Source organism: Solea senegalensis, linkage group LG11, assembly GCF_019176455.1.
Source record: "Solea senegalensis isolate Sse05_10M linkage group LG11, IFAPA_SoseM_1, whole genome shotgun sequence".
Lineage (NCBI taxonomy): Eukaryota > Metazoa > Chordata > Actinopteri > Pleuronectiformes > Soleidae > Solea > Solea senegalensis.
The window spans coordinates 24,775,480-24,797,430 of NC_058031.1; the positions used below are offsets into that span (position 1 = coordinate 24,775,480).

The window sequence follows — 21,951 nt, forward strand, 5'->3', positions numbered from 1 at the left end:
GTGTTCATGAGGTCGGTGCTAACACAGCAAACAAAGTCAATACATACGTAGCTAAATGTAATTAAAACAATGTTAACTATAAGTTATCAAAAGAGTCAAAAGTACGGAAGTGTTTTCATTCAGCAGAAATTCATTTTAAAAAGGCTCTGTTTTTACCAGATTTTTTTTTTGGAGATTTTTTTTATCTATGAAAAAAAAAAAATCAGAGTCTGTCTTAAGGAGATTTTTTTTTTCTGTTTTTGCGAGATTCTTTTTTTGGGATTGAAGACTTTCTGAGTGAATGAGATGAAGCGGAGAAGCTTCACCTCCCGATCACTGAAGTGAAAGCAAAGATGTCTCGGTCGTTTTACTTTGCTTTGGGTTTGAGACGTTGGGAGATTCTGTCTTTAAGTGATGTTGACGGACTTTTCATTCGTTTGTCGACTTATCGCAGGAACCTCAGGACTTTGCTTCATGGATATAAAATGACGCACGTAAATGCAGACAGACTGGTGACGTCATTAAAAAGGAGGGCGACATGATCCTTCTGGAGCTTCTCATCTACAGAAACCAGCAAAAAAACCATCTTGTAAAAACAGAACCTTTTTAAAAAATCAGATACGCTTCCGCACAAGAGTACTACGTATCCAAAGAGTTAAAAGTGAGCTAAAGAAAGGAAGTTATGAATGATCTAAGTCGTCTATAAGATCGTGAAAAAAAGTTCGATCTTCCGATCATCGTCGGAATAATTTTGTGCGATCGCTGTCGTTTCCTCCGTCTTTCTTCATAAAACCATGACTTGGACTCTCCGTCATCCTCGCTCCTCTCGTCACTTCCTGTTTCCGTGGAAAAATACACATCAGAAAAAAAACACACGGACGCCAAACGTCGGAGACGCCACACGGCGGCGCCAGAGAGTGTCACTCAACGATCTGCAGAAAAACACGCACATCAGAAAAAACAGTTTTCACTTTTACGACAGTAACGTGCGAAGCGTGCGACTCACCATGGCGACCTTGCTGCTCTGTTGGCGAGTTCGGATGCGTAGTTTGTTGACGGTCGTTTCGGCGATGTCCGCCCGCTCCTCTGCGTCGTCCAGCTCGTGTTGAACCTTCCTGTAACGCACGGTGCTGCAGCTCACCTGCTCCTCCTGGTGGACAGACAGAGACACGGTGGCTGTGATTGTGATGGTCGATAAACTTCGTTACCGTGGCGACAGTGCGAGCGCGACACTCACGGCGCTCTCCGCTTGTCTCTTGTAGCTCTTTAGTTTGGTCTGGAGTTTGTCGATCAGCTCCTGCATCCGGAGCAGAGTCTTCTTGTCCTCGTCCGACTGACAAAACAACAGCAAACAGAAACAGTGAAACGGTGCTAACGTACGCGCGGTGGCGGCGGCGTGAAGACGGTGATCGCGTCATCAGACCTGGTACGTTAGCTCTTTGACTTTCCTCTCGTAGCGACGCACGCCTTTGTGATAATCCTCGTTCTTCTTCTGCTCCACCATCAGCTCCGTCTGCAGCTCCCTCACCTGGTGGTTTTATTAGAGGTTTAGACTCTGCCCCTTCCTGTTACCGACCCACCTCTTCCTCTCATTCAAAATTAGAGCTTTCTTCTGTGGAGAATTAGCACTTTCGTGTTTGTAAAATGTCGCAAAGACTGTTGTTCAGGAGTGTTTATCTCCAAAATGATTTGTTCCACTTTCTCTTTTTTCTTTATATCATAAAATATGTCCATATTTGGTCATGACTAAGTGAGGTTGTTAATAAAAACGACATACTGTCCTGGACAATAAGACAAAAGAAAAACAACAATTTAAATTATTCTGCCAAATCTGAGGGAAGGAAAAGTTAAAAGACAAGAAATTAAAAATAAATAAACCTCAAGTGGAAGGAATTAAGTCAAAGTAATTCAGTTTCCTAGACAATAGAGAAGCGATAAAAACTTGAATGAATGGATGAATGAACAGACATGGATGACGACTCACTCTCGTCTCCAGTTTATGAAGCTGCTTTTTCCCGCCCTTCAGCGCCAGCTGCTCCGTCTCGTCCAGTTTCACCTGCAGCTCTGTCACAAAAACACAAACCTCGTCATCAGTCAGCGCACGATCGCAATCACGATCACGATCGCTCCGTCGGCGCCATCGATGATCCGCGTCGTCACCTTTGGCCGTGGACTCCATGTTCTTCTTCATCCTCTCCAACATGCTGCTGGTGTCCTGCTCCTTCTTCAGCTCCTCGGCCATCAGCGCTGCCTGCAGGAACATGTGTGAATGACACGTTACAGGTGAGAAAAAAACTATTTAACAATTGTTATCAAGTCACATGAAACGTTCTTCATTTCACGAATATCAATTCCAAAATCAACTTTTGTGAGTGATTTTTTTGTCTTGGCACGGAATCTAATCATACGTCATCCTATCATGATTCAGAGTTTGTGACTCAGCACTGACATCAGTCACGGCCTTCTTAGCTTTCTCCTCTGCGCTGCGACTCTCCTGCACGGCCTCGTCCACCTCCACCGTCAGCACCGTCAGGTCCGCCTCCATCTTCTTCTTGTGGTTTAACAGACCGCAGTTCTAAGAGGAAACGGGTAGTCAGGTGACAGGAAGTCAAGTGACAGGAAGCTGACCAGCTGATGAGCGGGTGAATCAGTGAGTAAAAACTCACCTGTGTCGAGAGCATGTTAACTTTCTCCGCCGCCTCCACCAGCTCGTGCTCCGCCATCTTGCGGGTGCGGTCAGTTTGTTCCAGGATCTCTCTTAGCTCCTCCCCCTCACCAGCCATCATCGAACAGCGCCGCTCCAGCAGCGCGATCTGTTCTCTCAGCTGATTGGACAGCTGGACTCTGTCCTCCAGGTCCACCTGCTGCTCTCTCACCTGGAACACGTGATGGAAGCGACGTTAAGTATGAAAGCAGCAGGGGGGAGATCCATCATCCTCGTATCCGTGACGACGGGGTCACCTGTGTCTGCAGGTGTCGGATGATCCGCTGACTCTCCACCGACTGACGGTTAGCGTGTCCCAGCTGAACCTCCATCTCGTTCAGGTCGCACTCCATCTTCTTCTTCAGACGAACCGCCTCGCTGCGACTCCGCCCCTCCGCCTCCAGACTCGTCTGCATGGCCTCCGCAGAGCGCTGGTGGCTCCGCCTGGTGGACACAACGAGGTTTTCACTATTCTGACTGCTTTATAGTAAACTAAATTTAGGTCACCAATCAAATTTGATATTTTACTGGATTCGATTTTGTGATGTTACATGAATGGTCCGATGTTTGTTCCTTCACTGTTTGCGAGAACAGAATATGAGTTGCGATGTTTCATCTCTCTTGACACGCTCACATGGAACAGAACGCAGCACCCAGCTTAACAAATGCCAACTTTAAACTTAACAAGCCTACTTCATTCCCTTTGACCGACAAACAAACAAAATGGAAAACAACTTATTTTTAGCAGAAGTTTGAATGTTAGAGTTTGATGATTTGTTTTCTGGAATCGTCAGGGTCTATAACTACAGTACCTGAGGTTGTCGATTTCCTCGTCCTTCTCTGAGATCTTTCGTTCGATCTCGCTCCGGACCTGCTGCAGCTCCATCTGGAACTTCAGGGTCTTGCTCTCCTCGAGCTCCAGACTTCCCTGGAGGTGGGTTCACAGTGGTCAGTGCACGAGTAGAAAGCGGTCTCACCAACATTTACAGTAGGTCGGTCCATTACCTCGGCCTCCTCCAGAGCTGCTTTGATGTCACTCCTCTCCACATCCAGGACCTTCTTCATCCTCTCCAGCTCATGGATGGTCTTCCCTCCATGTCCAATCTGGTCTGTCAGGTCCAGGATCTCCTCTGCCATCAACACATTTGACCAGTCAGTCACAAATATTAGTTCTGATCACTGATTGTAGACTCCATACTCCTGTTTTACTAAAACCTTGAAAGGAGTAGTGAGCTGAATGTCAGTGCCTTGCTCAGTGGAACTGACAGGAGCAACACATGTTATGATGGAAGGAGGAGAGAAAAAAACCCACACCAGCATGCAAACTCAACACAGAAAGAATCTCGGACAGGACCAGGATTTCAACCTGGGACCCTCTTGCTGTGAGGCAACAGTTCTAACCACTGTCCCACCACCTGCAGAGGTTATAACGACAGATGTTTACAAACCATGAGATTCCAGACAGAGTTTGTACCTTGAAGGTTCTTGTTTTCTCGTTTCACCGTCTCCAGATGGTCCAGAGCTTCTTCGTAACAGTTCTTGAGTTTGAAGAGTTCGGTGCTCAGACTGCGAGATTCTCTCTGTGCCGCCTCCAGATCCGTCTGACTGTCTTCAAACTTCAGCTTCCAGTCACTCAGCAGCTGTGTCAAACAAGCACAAACCAACAAAACACTGATGTTTCCCGTCTGCTCACACTGCCACCCTGAGGACCATGGGTTGTGTTGCTGACCAACCTTGTCAAAGTTGCGTTGCTTCTTGTCCAGAGCCAGAGCGGCAGAGTTGGCTCGTTCCAGCTCAACCACCAGGTCTTCGATCTCCACCTGGAGACGTAGTTTGGTTTTCTCAAGTGAAGAACATTTGGCCTGAGATGCTTCTTTGGCTTCTTCAATCGTCTGCAGCTTAACAACCAACTTCTTCCTTTAAACACAACAGCATCAAAACAACAATAGTAATGAACCAGAAGCAAAAACACAGAGGTTTCAGTGAAGAACAAGCCTCAGCAGAGACATAAAGTTTACGTGTTTAAGCTCAAACAGCAGTTCATCCAGAGCTTTCAGGTCTACAACACGTTTGCCTGATGAAGGTCTAGAACACGCGTTTGCCTGATGAAGGTCTCGAACGCCCGTTTGACCGATGAAGGTCTAGAACACGCGTTGCCTGATGAAGGTCTAGAACATGTGTTTACCTGATGAAGGTCTAGAGGCTGCGTTTGCCTGATGAAGGTCTGGAATGTGCATTTGCCTGATGAAGGTCTAGAATGCGCGTTTGCCCGATGAAGGTCTAGAACATGTGTTTGCCTGATGAAGGTCTGGAGCGCTGTTTGCCGATGAAGGTCTAGAATGCCCGTTTGCCTGATGAAGGTCTAGAACGCGCGTTGCCCGATGAAGGTCTCCGCCTGATGAAAGGTCTGGAGCGCGTGTTTGCCGATGAAGGTCTAGAACACACGTTTGCCCGATGAAGGTCTGGAACACGCATTTGCCCGATGAAGGTCGAGAACGCGTGTTTGCCCAATGAAGGTCTAGAACACTAAGTTACTAAGGTTTACTCTCACTTTACCTCCTCCAGCTCCTCGACCTTCAGCACGGCCTCGCTCTCGTACTTGGCTCTCCACTGAACCACCTGACTGTTGGTGTTGGACAGCGCCCTCTACAGTTCAGCCTTGGCCTCCTGCTCCCCCCTGCTTGCCTGATGAAGGTCTAGAACGCGCATTTGCCTGATGAAGGTCTGGAACGCGCGTCTGCCTGATGAAGGTCTAGACTGCGTGTTTGCCTGATGAAAGTCTGGAACGCGTGTTTGTCTGATGAAGGTCTGGAATACGTGTTGGCCTGATGAAGGTCTAGAACACACGTTTGCCCTATGAAGGTCTAGAACACATGTTTGCCCAATGAAGGTCTGGAATGTGTGTTTGCCCGATGAAGGTCTAGAGCGCGTGTTCGCCTGATGAAGGTCTGGAACACGTGTTTGCCTGATGAAGGTCTAGAATACGTGTTTGCCTGATGAAGGTCTGGAACGCATGTTTGCCCTGTGAAGGTCTAGAACACATGTTTGCCCAATGAAGGTCTGGAACACGTGTTTGCCCGATGAAGGTCTAGAACGCTAAGTTACTAAGGTTTACACTCACTTTGCCTCCTCCAGCTCCTCGACCTTCAGCACGGCCTCGCTCTCGTACTTGGCTCTCCACTGAACCACCTGACTGTTGGTGTTGGACAGCGCCCTCTGCAGTTCAGCCTTGGCCTCCTGCTCCCCCTCCAGTTGTTCTCTGAGCAGACTGCAGTCGTGACGAGATGCCTGCACGGCGTGAGCCAGCGACGTGCGAGCCTGAGACAAACATCATCATCATCATCATCATCACAGTGCCGTTGAAGAATATTATGGTCTGGACAGATGAAGGTCTCTGTTACTTTGTGCTCCTCCTCCAGCTGCTTCTTCAGATCCTCAGAGTTCTGGCTGACGCCCGCCTTTGAGCGCTGCAGCTGACCAATCATAGTGTCTCGCTCCTCTAGGCGGCGATTGAACTCAGCTGGAGTGAGACAGAGAGTTGTATTAAAGGGACAGTTCAGCTGTGTATGTGTGTGTGTGTGTGTGTGTGTGTTTTGTACCACATTCTGTCACCGCTCGTGCTTTCTGTGCAGACACTTCAGTCAGTTTCCTCTGCAGCTCCTCAGCTTTGCTCCTGCTCTCGTTCAGCTGGTCCTCATAAACCCTGCACATCTTCTCCACAGCTCCCTGCACACACACACACACACACGATTGTTGTTTCTCATCTCCAGGTGGTTAAATACGAACGACTTGCTGTCCTAAGCTCTTCCCACACACACAGATAAGTTACCTTGGCTTTGGACAGCTGCTCTACGTTGCTGGCCAGGTCGTCGGCCTCCAGCCTGAATTCCGTCTTCTCCTTCTCCAGTTTCTGTTTGGTTCTCTGCAGGCTGTCGATCTGCTCGCCAAGCTCGACCATCATGTCTGAGTGCTTCTTCCTCAGAGTGGCAGCCGTCGCCTCGTGGTGAAGCCCCGCCTCCTCCAGCTCCCGACGAATCTTCAGGAAGTCTGCCTCTCGCTTCCTGTTGGACATGAAGCTTGTTACAGTACGTCTCTGACCAAGTAAACACTTTGTTTATCTCCCGTCTAACAGTCAATATCAGCGACTAGATGACATCATAACACTTTCTATCTGTCACTGCGAATGTGAATGTTGACCTGTTAAGGGCGATCTGAGCAGCAGAGGCTCCGCCTGCTTCCTCCAGTTTCTCTCCGAGCTCCTCCAGTTCTCTGGCGATGTCGTTCCTCTGACGCTCGGCTTTGTAACGCCATGCCCGCTCTGCCTCCAGCGCCTCCTCCAGCTCCTCGACTCGGGTCTGCAGTTTTAGATTTTAGCCCCAAACCCAAAGAAGAAGAAGGTGGAGAAGTTGTTGGTCATTTTATGAGCATTGTTTGCTTAGCATTCGTCCTGGGTTCGTGCTTTCATCTCGTGTTGCTGTGACCAACCTGAAATTCTTTGATCTTCTTCTGAAGGTGAGTGATCATGTTCTGCTCGTCCTCCACTTTAGACTGAAGTTGAATCGACTCCAGGTCTTTTCTAGAAGTAGAGATGAAAGTAATTACTTCACTTCCACTTCGCTCTGTGTGTCTGTGCTTCTGCACTTGCCAATACGAGCAACAGTATATCGTCCAAAATTTGACAAAAGTTATAGTTTAGTATATCGTCCAAAATGAGACAAAAAAGTCATAGTTTAGTATCTTGTCCAAAATGAGACAAAAAAGTCATAGTTTAGTATGTTGTCCAAAATCAGACAAAAAGTCATAGTTTAGTATGTAGTCCAAAATGATACCAAATAAATAACATGTGTTCTTGCCAGAAATGCCCCAGTGGTCTAATGGAAAAGACACTGGCCTCCTAAGCCATGGCTTGACGGTTCAAGTGACAAAAAAGTTATACTTTAGTACGTCGTCCATATTTTAACAAAAAAGTCATACATGAATATGTCCTCCAAATTTTTACAAAAAAGCCATAGTTTAGTATCTTGTCTAAAAAGTCACAAAAAAGTCATAGTTTAGTATGTTGTCCAAAATAGACAAAAAAGTCATTAATATGTCCTCCAAATTTTGACAAAAAAGTCATAGTTTAGAGAATAAGAATTTGTGATTGACACACGTTCATGTTCGTTGCCCATATTGTAAAAGAATTTTTACCCTGAAATGATTTGAACACGCAACCTTCTGATCTGGAGTCAGGTGTGGTATCGTTCACACAGAGTCTCTTACACTTATAAAACATATGAAAAGGGTTCAGTCCAAACCAAGAATATTTAACTTTAACAGCAGAGGCATCTCCCATCTCTGATTGCCTTGTTGTTGTTGTTTTTTTAGTGCTTTTAAAACAAAACTACTATTACTGAAAAACTACTTTTTCAGTCTGTCTTCCAGATCTTCCTTCTGGCTCTCCAGCTCCCTCACTGAATCCATGGACAACTTCAGGTCCCCCTCCAGCTTCCGTTTGGTTCGCTCCAATTCCATCCGCACCTTCTTCTCTTGCTCCAAAGAACCTTCCACCTACATGGAAGATAATTGAGAATTTGTTAGAAACCAGTGAAAAACTCCCAGTGTATTCTGTGGACCACCGATCCTGTTCTGGAGACCTGGATTGAACTCTTGGAATTGGTCTTGGAAGTTTTGTGGCATTCCAGTCATTTGTTTGGTCCTGTCTGTCCTTCAGATGGTTTTATTGATTAATTGGTATGTTTATGATTATTGGTCATTGAAGAGGATCTAGAAGTTGTGCAGAACGTTGATCTATCACTGGTCCTAACAGCAACCAAAGAAACCAAAACTCATTGAGTCGGTTGCAACTTCTTCAGAACTGAAGAGCTGAAGAAGCCTCTTGGATGAAGGTGAAACGTCTTCAAGATAAACTTTGTGTACCAAAATACCAGTTTTTATGCCAGTCGTATCATTTCATTTAGTTGTATTTATCCGCCACACATTGAAGGCCGGTCCGTGAAAATATTGTCTGACATTAAACCGGTCCGTGGCGCAAAAAAGGTTGGGGACCGCTGATTTAAACGATTCTGTGAGGAGGCTCTAGAAGTTACTTACATAATCTTCATGGAGAGTGAAAAGCGTTTAAGAGCTTTTTGAGGGAACTCTTCAGATTATGAAGGATTATGGGATGGTCCATACACAAATAAGAGAACATCAAAACTGACCAACTCCATGGAGACAATGACAACAAAGTTTGAAACTTAAAATGCTTGCAGATCATCATGTGCTTGGGCGGTTGAGCTATTTTAACATTTGTTGATTATTTTCTTACGTTGTCCACTTGCTGCTCGAGACGAGCTTTTGCTTTGGCCAACATGTTGACCTTGTCCTCCTGAGCCTGAAGGTCGTGCAGAGCCTGCTGATGAGCTTCCTGCAGAGCAGCTTTCTCTCTGTTCAGAGACGCGATGGAGTCGTCCAGAACACACATTTCCTGGGAAAGGTTCTTCACCTGGACAAAATGAGAAGAACATGATTTAAAGTGACGGAAAGTTTCAGCATCACAGCGACACTGACACCTTTCAAGCAAAAGCACCTTGTTCTCCACTCCATGTCTCTCCTTCTCCACTTTGGCCAAGGTCGTCTCCAGATCGTCCACGTCTTTCTTCAGCGCTATCACTTCCTCGTCCAGCTGACGTTTCTTGGTCATCAGGTTGGCGGTCAGCTCCTCCTCGTCCTCCAGACGCTCCTGCATCTCCTTCATCTTCGACTCCAGAGAGATTTTGGACTGAATCAGCTGATTGCAGCGGTCTTCAGCGTCCGCCAGGTTGTCCTGCTCCTGCATGGTCAGGACGGAAGGTTGGTAAAGAACATTCTTCAAATAGATGATTTCATTTTATCTGGACAGTCTCAGAAGCTAAAGTTCACGAGAACTAACATGCGACCTCTAGAGGGCACCAGAAAACTCAAACCATAAAGAACTAGAATCATCTCAAATGCTCTAGTGCCACCAACAGGTCAAACTTGGACATGTATCCATATTCGTAACTTTGGACTCGTGGAATACTGATGTGAGATGACGATAAAGAAGATTTTCAGTGAGTTTCATCACAACTTACGACGTGGAGCTGCAGAGTCAGGTCGTTTTTCTCCTGAACCAGAACCACCTGCTTCTCCTCGGCCTCCCGACGCTTCCCCTCCGATCTGACGGAAACAAAAACAAACAAAAGCAGACGTGAGAAACCGCCAACGACACATTATTCTCGCCACAGTCACCAGGACTCACCTGTCGAACGCCTCCTTTAGTTTCTTGAAGTCCTCGTTCAGAGCGGCCAGTTCTTTCTCCACCTGAGCGCTCCTGAGCAGGGGGCGGAGCTTATAGAACAACATCATCCACGGCCAAGTCCGCACCGAGACGTAAGCTCTGAGGTTGAACTGGATCACCAGCGCGGCGTCTCTGATCAGAGGCAACAAGCAAATCATGCCACTCTGAGACTATCTCTTTAAAACTGCTCTTTAAAACCTCTGATTCATCGTCACACACTGACCTTTCCAGCATCCTCCTCTCCTTCTGGTCCCTCAACAGCTTCCCTCTGCACATGGCCTGGACCACAGTGAGGATCTCAGACAGACGTGTGTCCCTCATGTCCTCTAATTGACCCAACAGTCCCGCCTTAAAGAAAACCTGAGGAGGAACAGATGGACTTGAACGTCAAAGTCAAAGTAAATAACAGCGTCAGCAGAATTATCCCGACTATTAGTTGTTTTGTTTTTTACTTTAGTGTGTCCAAACTTGTACTGCGTGTGGTCGAGGTTCAGAGAACCCAGCAGCTTCTCCACAGCCTTCCTGCTGTCCACGAACGAAACCTCAGGGATCGCAGCCGGATTCAAGATGCGATAACTTTGGACAACAGAGACAAGAAGACCAGGAATCAGGAACATGAGGCTGTTCTGACAAGATAAAAACTCAAAACTGGACTCACCGCTGTTTGAACTCGGCGTACAGGATCCGGTTTGGAAAACCCTTCCTGCAAATCCTGATCCCCTCCAGGACCCCGTTACACCTCAGCTGCTGGAGAACCATGAAGGGATCAATCAGACCTGGAAGTCAAGATTTAGATCTTTAGAATCTTTTTTTTTTGTTTTCTGTCATCGTTTCAGGAAACGTCTTCATCCACAAAAAACCCGCATAATTGTGCTTTTTTAACTGGTGACGGACAAAACAGAACAATACTACCAAAGATCATGGGGGGGAAGTACAGAGTCAAATAGTCCAATTATTCAGGAAAACGACAAAGAAGAGTCAGTACAGGCTTTTAAAAACCTGTCTCTGTAAAAGCTAAGGTGTCAAATATTCTCCTTTAACATACGACTCTTACATTTCCACCGCCGCCGTCTATTTCTGATCAAACACCATAAAATAACTTCTTCAATGGTTGCCATGTTTGTCGATGCCCGTCGTGTTGTGGTGCTCAGCACTGCCCCCTAGAGGAAGAACATGGTCTTTACCAACGCAAAAAGTGACGGACGTGACCGGGTCTTTCATCAGCAGAGCTGGTGCGATTTTTTCTCTCTGAACTGTTCATCCTTCACGTTTGGCTCATTTTCTATCGCAACATTTAATTTATTTTTTGGGGTTGCCACGGCAGCCCTGCTGGGAGGCGCGGCTCAGTGGGCGTGGTCACGTGTTAAAAGACAGAATGATAAGTTACAGTTCTTCAAAGCTCAGACAGAATCTAAATAAAAATAAAATCATTTATTTTTCTGGTACATGGTGGAAATTAAAACCACATGGGGGCACTAGTGAGTTTGCTGTGTGTGTGTGTGTGTGTGTGTGTGTGTACCTGGACTCTTGGTCTCGTTGGGGATGATGCAGCGGACAAAGTGAGGTTGAGTGCTGCGCAGATTGGCCATCAGCTTGTTGAGGTTCTCCTGTGTCCAAACACGTGGATAAAAACATGAGCAATGGATTCTGTTCTTAAAGTCAGTGGTTCCCAAACACTGGGTTGGGACCCACAGATGGATCACGGGAGATTTTCTTTAGTTCAGATTGATGTGAATGTGTTTTAAATAAAAACACCATAACATTTCAATCTATGGAATAACATTTGGACCTTGTGCAGCTGTGAAACCGTCTGGAAGGAAGCAGCTTTCCTCTTCCTGTGTTTGGTCTCCGCCTTCGGGTCGCTGGCTGAAACGACATCGCAGCAATCGTTGACGACGCATTCCGCGGTGTCTCCACAGACAGAAACAGTGAGTGGCGTTGTTTTTTCTTACCCATCTCAGAGCTGATGTAGTTCTCAAACAGCGCCGCCATCAGTTTGTTGGAGGATTTCTTGAACAGCACGACCACCGTCTCATTCAGAGGATCTCGGTTTTTGTCCAGCCAGCCGGTGATGTTGTACGGAACCTGCAGAGCGCACAGAGCCTGAAATCTTTACATTCTGATCCACTGGATCCAAAAGAACTTTCTGGATCTGTGAAGAACTTTACCTGCTTGTAGCTATGACCGTCTTATATAAACACAAACAGAAATTCAAAAGAAAAACCACATGTGAACCATGTTACATTCAAATGTTGTGTGTAAATATAAGTCATTAATAAAATAGAATAAAAGCATTTCTTACATGAAAGAACTTTCTCAGTTTTTACATAGTTTTTTTACAAGTTTTTATTAAAGTTTTTACTTAAAGTTAAAGTCATTGGCAGAAGAAAACTGAAATGAATATTTGGGCTTTTTTAGAGTGTAGGGAGAGGTTTATTAATTTTTCAGATGGAGATGAAATAATAATAATGATCATAATAATGATATGAAGTCGATGCTCACCACTCCGGCGTAGTGAACCACCTCGAAGTGCGTCTCATATTTGCGTTTCTTGTCGAGCCTCGGCCTCTGGAAGTTTGGCGACTTCCCAAAGTGGTTGTCGTAGAGTTTGGTTTTGAAGCTCTGGTCGGTGGATTTGGGGAACATACACTCCTCCTCCATGATAGACAGAATCCCCATGGGCTGCACACACATGGGTCAGGGGTCAGTTTGTGGTTCAGTAGTGTTGTCTTAATAATTATTTTATTGATTAAAATGTTTATTTTTAGGCCTACGAATTCCTGAAAACAACTTTTTTTCTTCTTCTGAAAGGATTGCATTTTTAAAGCACTAAACTTTGTGTTGATGAAGTTGATTTTAAAAAGGTTACAACGTTGCAAACTTGTCTGAGCTCAGTTGGTTAAAAAAAAAACAAAAAAACACATGAGAACAGAACCAGACTCAAAAGATGAGCAGCAGCATCTGCCTGGACAGGTTGTGGTGAAAGGAAAGGAGAGAAAGACAATGTCAGTTTGTTTAGCTCAAGCCATTTCTCAATGTTTGTCAAATATCTTTGTCTACCATCTTTGACCTGAAGGTCTAAAATCGCTCAAATCCTTTTTTTTGATAAAACACCTGGAAAAACTCAGATGTCGATGTTGTCAGTGTCACAAAGAGCTTAACACTGACATTTGATCTGTTTTACTTTTTGACTTTGTCTTATGTGTCTTATATTTCTGCTCCTGCTCTCTCTCGCTCCTTTCACCACAACCCGTCCAGGCAGATGTCTGGTTCTGGGATTTTTCCTCCTCTCTCTGTGATATAACCCACCCTCTCTATGAGGTTGATGCAGGCCTGCAGGTCCAGACCAAAGTCGATGAAGGTCCACTCGATGCCCTCCAGCTTGTATTCCTCCTGCTCCAGGATGAACATGTGATGGTTGAAAAACTGCTGCAGCTTCTCGTTGGTGAAGTTGATGCAAAGCTGCTCAAAGTTATTGAACTGTAGAAAAAAACAACAGAAAATTAGCTTCTTAAATGTGAATATTTTCTGGTTTATTTGTTCCATAAAGAGAGAAATTAAACCGATTCATTTTGGTTTGTGGACATTTAAAGTGTGGTTAAATCACAGTTTTCAGGTATAAACAAGGGTGTTTGTGTGTCGGCTTGATGCTATCTGTCCCGATACCTTTGCTGCTATGTTGTTCAAATTCAAAGTGAATAAATCATCACCTCAAAGACCTCAAAGCCGGCGATGTCCAGGACGCCGATGAAGTACTGCCGAGGCTGAGCCGTGTACAGCGACAGGTTGATGCGATTCACGAGCCACTTAAACATGCGGTCATAGGTGGATTTAGCCAGAGCTGCGGCTGCAAAGTTAACCTGCGCATGGACGAGATGAGCAGTTAACTGACCGTGTCAGAACATGCAGCTGGTTAAGTGTTAGTTACCTGTTCAACCGTCTGTCCTTTCACAATAAACTCGTTTCCAACTTTGACGCGGGGGTTCAGGAGGCCTTTGAGCAGGTCAGCAGCACTGATGCCCATCAGATAAGCTGATTTATCCACACCTGCACAAAACACACATATACTGTTTATACCTACATTGAACAGAGATAATAGAAAAGGAGGAAGAAAAGAAAAGAATATAAAAGAAACAATAAAACAGCAATTAAAAAACAACCACATCTCAACACATTCTGAAATAAAAGTCGAGGAATCATTTTTTTTACAAACAATTAAAGAAAAATAACTGCTGAGAAGGCAGCTCTGTCGCCCCCTAGTTTTCATAGTGTAACATTAGCTCCTTCAAAATTTAAAGAACACTCCCTCTTTCCCTTTCTCTCCCCCTTTTGTCCAACATTTTTCCTTTCACCATAACCTGTCTCTGCAGATGCTGCATGTCTTTGAGTCCAGTTTTGTTCAGTGTGTGAATTGTTGTTGTTTCACTTCTCTTTATAACATTATTATAATATTGTAAAGGTTTGTTGTGATTTATAATAAAAGAAGTTACTCTCGGTGCCGTCGGCCTCGGCCTGTTCTTCTCTCTGTTTCTTCTTGAACTTCATGTTTCCAAAATGCATGATGGCTCCGACGATCTTATAACAGCCGTACTTTTCCTCTGGAGTGAAGCCCAGTGTGTCCATGGCGTGCTGCACACACACACACACACACACACACAAACATAAGAAATGATATGCTATACATTTTATTAAAGTTGGTTTAATCAAATAAAAAAAAGACTTTTACATTTAGGATCTATTTGAGAATATTTTCCTTATTTCTAGTCGGGCTGTTTTTACAGTGTGTGTGTGTGTGTGTGTGTGTGTTCTCACATCAGTGAGTTTTAGCTCCTCCCCGTCGTTGATGCTGTCCACTGTAGTCACGCCCTGAGAGCAGAAGTGGTAGTCGTACGGGTTTGTGGAGACCAGCAGCATATCTGCGACACAACAACGACCACAACAAAAGAACAGGAGGTCAAAATCTCAAACTTTATACAAATAAAATGACAAACATTAAAAATTCATTTTCACATTGGAGACTGCGGAACACCAGATGACGTTGTGCAATGTGGGCTCTTTTCAAGCACACGGTTAACGTCGTCAATTCAAGGCAACGGAAAACACTGACATTCCATTAACCATTCCAGACATTCTAAATTCTAAAATTCCAAACTGTTTCATAACATCTACAATGCTAACATTCATGGTAGGATTTAGAATGCTAACATTCACGAAATTCTAGAATTATAACAATTCCCAAAATCCTAAATTCCCAAATTTCCAATGTGTGATGTAGCATCTAGCACACTAACATTCCCCAAATTCTAGAACTAGAACATTCCCAAAATCCTTATTTCTAAAATTCTTGAATTTCTTAACTGTGTCGTAACATCTAGAATGCTGACATTCCCAAAATTCTAACCATTGCCTGAATTCTAAACATTCCAAAAATTCTAGAATTTACAAAATCCTTATTTCTAAAATTCCCAAATTTCCAACCTGTGATGTAACATCTAGAACACTAAAATTCCCAAGATTCTAGGACTATAACATTCCTGAAATTGTAACCATTCGAAAAATCCTCATTTCTGAAATTCCCAAGTTTCCAAACTGTGATGTAACATCTAGAATGCTGACATTCCTGGAATTCTAGAATGCTAACCATTCCCAAATTTCCATTGTTAAGTAACATTCCAGATTTGTGAGTTTGGAGACAACAGAGGGCGCCGTTACTGAGTGGAAACAAAGTTACCCTGCAGTTCTGGCTTGTGATTGGACAGAATCTGGTAGTAGATGTGGTAACTTCTCTCTCCCGGCTGCTGGAAAACAACTCTGGACTTTTCTAGAAGATCTGATCAGGTTATAAACACACACAGCAAAGTTTACTGTCAGGACACAAATGAGTGAACACATGAATAGTTTTACTGTTTAAAAAAAAAAGTCAAGTTTATTAAATCTCAGCTCACAGATGTCGATGTCGGCGGACGCCAGCCTTCCTGTCGTCCCAAAGTGAATCCTGATGAACTTTCCCTGATAATCAGACATAAAGAATATTTCACTTGAACAGCTGTGAAACCGGACACTAACCTGGAATTCTAACATTTCAGAACATTCTAGACCAGGGGTGTCAAACATACGGGCCCGCCAGAGGGTCCAATCCGGCCCACAGTATGAATTTGTTAAAATTTCACACCACGATTACAATCTAAATCTCTTCCATATACTTGTGACTAAATGTTTGAGCCTTTATAGATCCAGTGTGGTGTGTAAATAGCACATTTAGACACGATATTGTTGAAATTGCACTTATATTTCTCAAGAAACTTCATGTTTTGTAAAAATATCCTTCATTAAATGTAAAACAAAGGAGAAAAAAAGCAAGGAGTTCTTGTTGTTCATAGGTTATTATGCTATTATTTTACTATTTTTACAGGTCCGGCCCACTTGAGATCAAATTGTTCTGTATGTGGCCCCTGAACAAAAATGAGTTTGACACCCCTGATTTAGACCTTTGATGTAACATTCTCCAAACAATCCAACTTTCAGAATCAGTCTGTATTAAGTCATAGTCTAGTAAGACATGTCAAGTGCTATTATTGACTGATACATTACAAAAAAATATTTTCAAGAATGAAAAATAAGTCTTGTTTCTGTGAAACAGTTTTAATTTTTACACTAGAAATAAATCCAACTGTCTTAATCAGATTCTACAAACTTTTATAAGCTTTAATTACAAGTAATAAATGTAAACAAACTAAATCAATGAAAGTATTGGTGTGTGTTTGTGCAAATATAAGAAAATCTAAGTTATATCAATTCTTAAAGTCAGTCGTTAAACTCACAAAGCGGGAGGAGTTGTCATTGCGGATGGTTTTGGCGTTGCCGAACGCCTCCATGGCTGGATTAGCTTCAATGATCTGGTCCTCCAACGAGCCCTGAACACACACACACACACACACACACACACACACAGAGCAGGTGGTCATGTGACATTTCATTTCATGTGGCATATGAAATGTTGCCAACACTCACTCCTTTTTTAACATGTTCTCCCAGAGCAGCGACGATGGCAAAGTACTGAATCACTCTCTTAGTGTTGACCGTTTTTCCAGCACCAGACTCACCACTGACACCATGAAATCACAGCAATAACCAGTCAATAACCAGTCAATAACCAGTCAATAACCAGTCAATAACCAGTGTTATTATAACCAGAGTTTGTGACTCACGTGATGAGCATGGACTGGTTCTCACGATCTGAGGACAAAGAAAGATCAGCACAACTTCAGAGAACACTTAAAAACTCATTTTTAGAAAACTTTTCTTACATGACAAACGTTTCGTCGAGAATTCCAAAAATCCTTATTTATAAAATTCCCAAATTTCCAAACTGAAAATGCTAGAACACTAATATTCCCAAAATTCTAGAACTATAATATTCCTGTAATTCTAAAAGTCTAACATTCCCAAAATTGTAGAATTCTAACCATTCCCAAAATCCTTATTTATAAAATTTTCAAACTGTGATGTAACATCTAGAATGCTAACATTCCTGAGAATTTAGAATGCTAAACATTTTTGAGAATTCTAACCTTGCCAAAATCCTAAATTCACAAATTTCCAAACTGTGATGTAACATCTAGAACACTATCATTGCCACAATTCTAGAACTATAACATTCCCAAAATTATAAAATTCTAACCATTATCAAAATCCTTATTTCTAAACTTCTAAAACTCCAATATTATAACCATTCCCAAAATCCTAAATTCACAAATTTCCAGCCTGGGATGTAACATCTGGAACATGAACATTACCAAAATTCTAAGTTCTCTCTAAAAGTTCTCTGTTCGTAAAAAACACAGATTTTCTTACGTTTTGGCCTTTTTTCTCACATTTAAAGAAACATCACAGTCTGAAAGTGGCTACAGGATGTATCGCTGTTGTTTGAGGTCAAAGGTCACTCACTCTGCAGCAGGTCAGCGTAGGCGTTGTCTGCGACGGCATAGATGTGGGGCGGGGTCTCTGTACGACGACGCCCCTTATAGGCTGCGACCACCCTAGGAGTGTAAACCGGCACCCACTTGTACGGATTTACTGACACGCAGAAGAGACCAGAGTAGGTCTGTGACACAAACACAGAGCAGGTCACCAGAAGGTCACCAGAAGGTCACCAGAATCACAGAGAAGGTCACCAGAAGGTCACCGGAATCACAGAGAAGGTCAACAGAAACAAAGACAAGGTCACCAGAAGGTCACAGAAGGTCATTTGTTGTTTCCATCAGAGCAGATACTCACGTAAATCATCCACATGCTGTATCTTCTCCTCAGGTTGAAGAGCACAGACGCTTCGTTCAGGTTGGTCAACATGGACATGTCCTCCAACATGTCAAACTTGGCAGGGTTCATGGGCTGCAGTTCGTCATTTTTCACAATCAAAAACTGGAACACACATACACACACACACAATGTTATTTCATTTTTAAAATTCAAAATTCAAAATTTAAAATAAAGTCCTTTTATATATTTTAATTTACGTTAAAGTTATTGTGTTGTAGAGAAATTAATTAAAGTGGAATAAAAAAATGTTTTTAAGTCGATCGACTCGGAAGGTTAGCATGCAGCTAGATGTTAGCTCAGTCACCAGCAAAGTAAACTCCTTAGTTGTAAGGAGTTGACCTGTTATCAGTTCAGATCAGCTGTTGTCGTTTTCTGGAGTTAGCTGTTTGTTGTTATGAATTAGCTTAACAATTAACATTTACCCTCAAACAGCTAACTGCTAATTGAATGCAGGTAACTGTTGGTCATTAGGAGTTAGCTGGAAGTTGGAGTGAGTTCAGTAACTAACTAACTAACCCGTCCGTCCTTTGTCTCCACAGTAGCTTTGTCTCCATTCACTTCTTTGACCTCAACGTCAATATACGCTTCATTTTCGTCTGGCATCCAAACTCGCTTCGTACCTGAGAACAAAGTTAAAAACAAAGTTAGTCACATTAGTTTCATCAGGAACGAGGAACATTTGGTTCTTTATGACAAACAAGAACCTTTGTTCTTTCAGCACAGGACACTGATTGATCAGTTACTCCAACCAAAATTTTTATTTAAATGATTTTAAATCTCCTGCGTGTTTATGTAGCAACACTGAGTCGTCTCGTACTGTGTCGTACGTTTACTGCATAAAGTGTGTGATATAACTGCCACCTGCTGGACAGGAGGGGAACAACATGTTGACGCCATCTGTTTTCATAAGTTGTGAGAACTTCCTGAGTGTAACGATCAAAAGGAATCTTTAGTTCCTGTAAAAGTACATATATGTATATATTTATATATATATATATATATACATATATATGTATATACATATGTGTGTAAATATATGTATATGTATATGCATATATGTAGACGACGTATTAAATGTATATAGACGTGTGTGTTGACAGTTTACCATCAAAAGCCTGGGCCTTTGCTGCCAGCTGCTCCAGGTTGGTGAGACGGAGGAAGCGAGCGGCGTCTCCAAACTCCTCTAAGTTCAGGAACCGAGACATCTGAGGACAGAGACACGTGCTTCTTTAAAGGTACAGTCGGTAGTTTTTGTCATCTCAGCATCAGAGTGTGGTGAACCTCTGTGCCAGAGGATTCACATGCACCTCTGCTATTGTAAATCTTTATTTAGCTTCTGAGTGAAGACATGCACTCAGCCATGATGTCAACAAACTGGCACGGCTGAGGTTTTCACAGTAAATCTGACCTCACATGCATTAGTCAGGATTTCAGAGGCAGTGAGCAGCTGCCACATCAGGCTCCCACTGCATTATTTTACTGAGCCAACGCAGCGTCACAGCCACAAAGACACAGCGCCGGCACAAATCCTCACGGTAAATATAACCACCTGATATTTACTGTCAGACAGCAGGTGTCGCTCTGACCACAAACCCTGTCTTTAAAAACTAGAATGTAGAGAATCCAAGAAACTTCTGTGCATTCTGGGATTTTATTCAATATTTGATATTAATTTTATTTTGTAAACCACTCACTCTCCCACACCAAAGTCCATAGAGAAAATCAGTGATTTTAGCTCACAGGGACACAAGAGTTGCTGGTGCTCTGCTGCCTCGTGTGGTCACTTTGTATCACTTTCAAAAGCAGAAGTGACAAAATAAGACATTTGAAATTAGTGATAAAGCAGGCAACAACTCCTGTGTGTGTGATGTGAATGGTTTACAAACTTCACTCTGTCTAACAGTGAGATAAAAACATCAACATGTTCTTAACATATCATAGACTTAATATCTGACATAGATTTTTATTGGTAAAAATACAAAAAATATTGCCAGTGTGACATGTTAAACCACTCACTCTCCCACACCAAACCCCATAGAGAAAATCAGTGATTTCAACATCACAGCACACAGTTCAAATGTCTTACTATGTCACTTCAGTGTTTGAAAAACTTTGTTCAGATTGACCTCAGTGACACAAAGTGACCACATGAGGCAGCAGAGGACCAGCAGCTCTCTATGGACTTTGGTGTGGGAGAGTGAGCTTTTCTTTTTCACAGTTTTACACTTCACTGAGTGTACTACCTATAAATCAATAATTGACAATCAACCCCACTAATAGTATTATTTGGCCATTACATGAATATTTATGTGTTAATATGAAACTAAAAACACTTTTTAACACATTTGCATTAATCAGTATTTAGCAGTCAAAGTCTTTGATGATGTGAAGGATCCACATGTACTCACTCTGCTCTGACTCTGTGTCGTGGACTCAGTCTCTGCTGCAGCTGACGTGAAGAACCCGCGTGTGACAGAAGAAAAGAGAGGAGGAGGATCAGTGAGTCAGAGGCAGAGCATCACTTCACTTTATAACCTCTCTGTAAAGGTCGCCACAGCACGTGACCTCCAGCGCCGCAGCTGACTGGTCAGAGAGTCAGCGCTGGACGGTCATAAAAGGCCTGACTAGCATCAGTGAAAACAAACCTGTGAACACACACACACACACACACACACACACAGTAACGAAGGAAGCTAAGCTAACACAAACCGGGAAGTAAAGCTGGTTTTGCTAATATAATTAGCATACTAACGTTAGCCTATGAATGTAACACTATAATTAGCCTTAGGGTATAATTGTGCTAATATTAATCCATGGAAGCATCTAAATTAGCCACGAGCTGCACACAATTATTAAAGTTATTTATGTATAATTTATATTATTATTTGGTAGTGATTGTTAACCCCTTGTTATTTTTGATTTATTATTTTCTGTTGTCACGTCTGTAAAAACCATAAATGAGTTTAATGAATAAAATTAGTCAAACAATATGAATGAGATTATAAACAGAGACTCACTGTGTTTTAAACCTGAACCAGAATCATCCTTTAATCCCAACACACACACACACACACACACACACACACACACACACACAGAGTGTATGACAGTTGTCTCTTCCGTTCATTCTCTATAATCCAGGAGAACAGTGTAAAGCTTAAACTGTGACTCACACACCCATAATAACGCACACACACACACACACACACTGTTATGATGTTCACATATTTATGTTCACATCAGTGTAAACAAATGTATATTAAAAGAGCAGGGCATGAACCTTCTTTAAATACTGTACTTGTATTAGTAGTATAAGTATCAGTATCAATAGTATTAGTATTAGTATCAGTATCAGTAGTTTCAGTAGTAGTATAAGTAGTATCAGGGGTATTAGTATTACTAGTATCAGTAGTACTAGTATCAGTAGTAGTAGTATCAGTAGTATTAGTATAACTAGTATCAGTAGTATTAGTATCACTAGTATCACTAGTATTAGTATCACTAGTATTAGTATCACTAGTATCAGTAGTACTAGTATCAGTAGTATTAGTATCAGTAGTATTAGTATCAATTGTATCAGTAGTATTAGTATGACTAGTATCAGTAGTATTAGTATCAGTAGTATTAGTATGACAGTGTGTGGACAGAA

General features: G+C 42.8%; 1 protein-coding gene across 1 annotated transcript; it reads right to left on the reverse strand.

Moving 5' to 3' along the window:
* Positions 1-205: 205 nt before the first annotated feature.
* On the reverse strand, positions 206-20,780 carry LOC122777266 (myosin-7B-like). Its single transcript, XM_044038383.1, has 46 exons — positions 20,711-20,780; positions 19,408-19,507; positions 18,819-18,922; positions 18,261-18,404; positions 17,931-18,087; positions 17,192-17,219; positions 16,995-17,088; positions 16,805-16,897; positions 15,929-15,992; positions 15,715-15,813; positions 14,796-14,899; positions 14,474-14,612; positions 13,912-14,030; positions 13,694-13,843; positions 13,293-13,463; positions 12,486-12,665; positions 11,936-12,068; positions 11,773-11,849; positions 11,503-11,590; positions 10,642-10,759; positions 10,436-10,559; positions 10,207-10,343; positions 9,945-10,115; positions 9,778-9,862; positions 9,255-9,497; positions 8,994-9,170; positions 8,088-8,233; positions 7,169-7,259; positions 6,881-7,038; positions 6,513-6,744; positions 6,283-6,409; positions 6,085-6,203; positions 5,805-6,001; positions 4,417-4,600; positions 4,158-4,323; positions 3,689-3,813; positions 3,496-3,611; positions 2,941-3,127; positions 2,646-2,855; positions 2,429-2,554; positions 2,140-2,230; positions 1,964-2,043; positions 1,403-1,507; positions 1,217-1,312; positions 986-1,129; positions 206-911 (listed from the first exon to the last, which is right to left on the reverse strand). Exons 2-46 carry the CDS (start codon positions 19,505-19,507, stop codon positions 900-902), a joined length of 5,811 nt encoding a protein of 1,936 aa, XP_043894318.1. The 5' UTR covers positions 20,711-20,780; the 3' UTR covers positions 206-899.
* Positions 20,781-21,951: the final 1,171 nt, after the last annotated feature.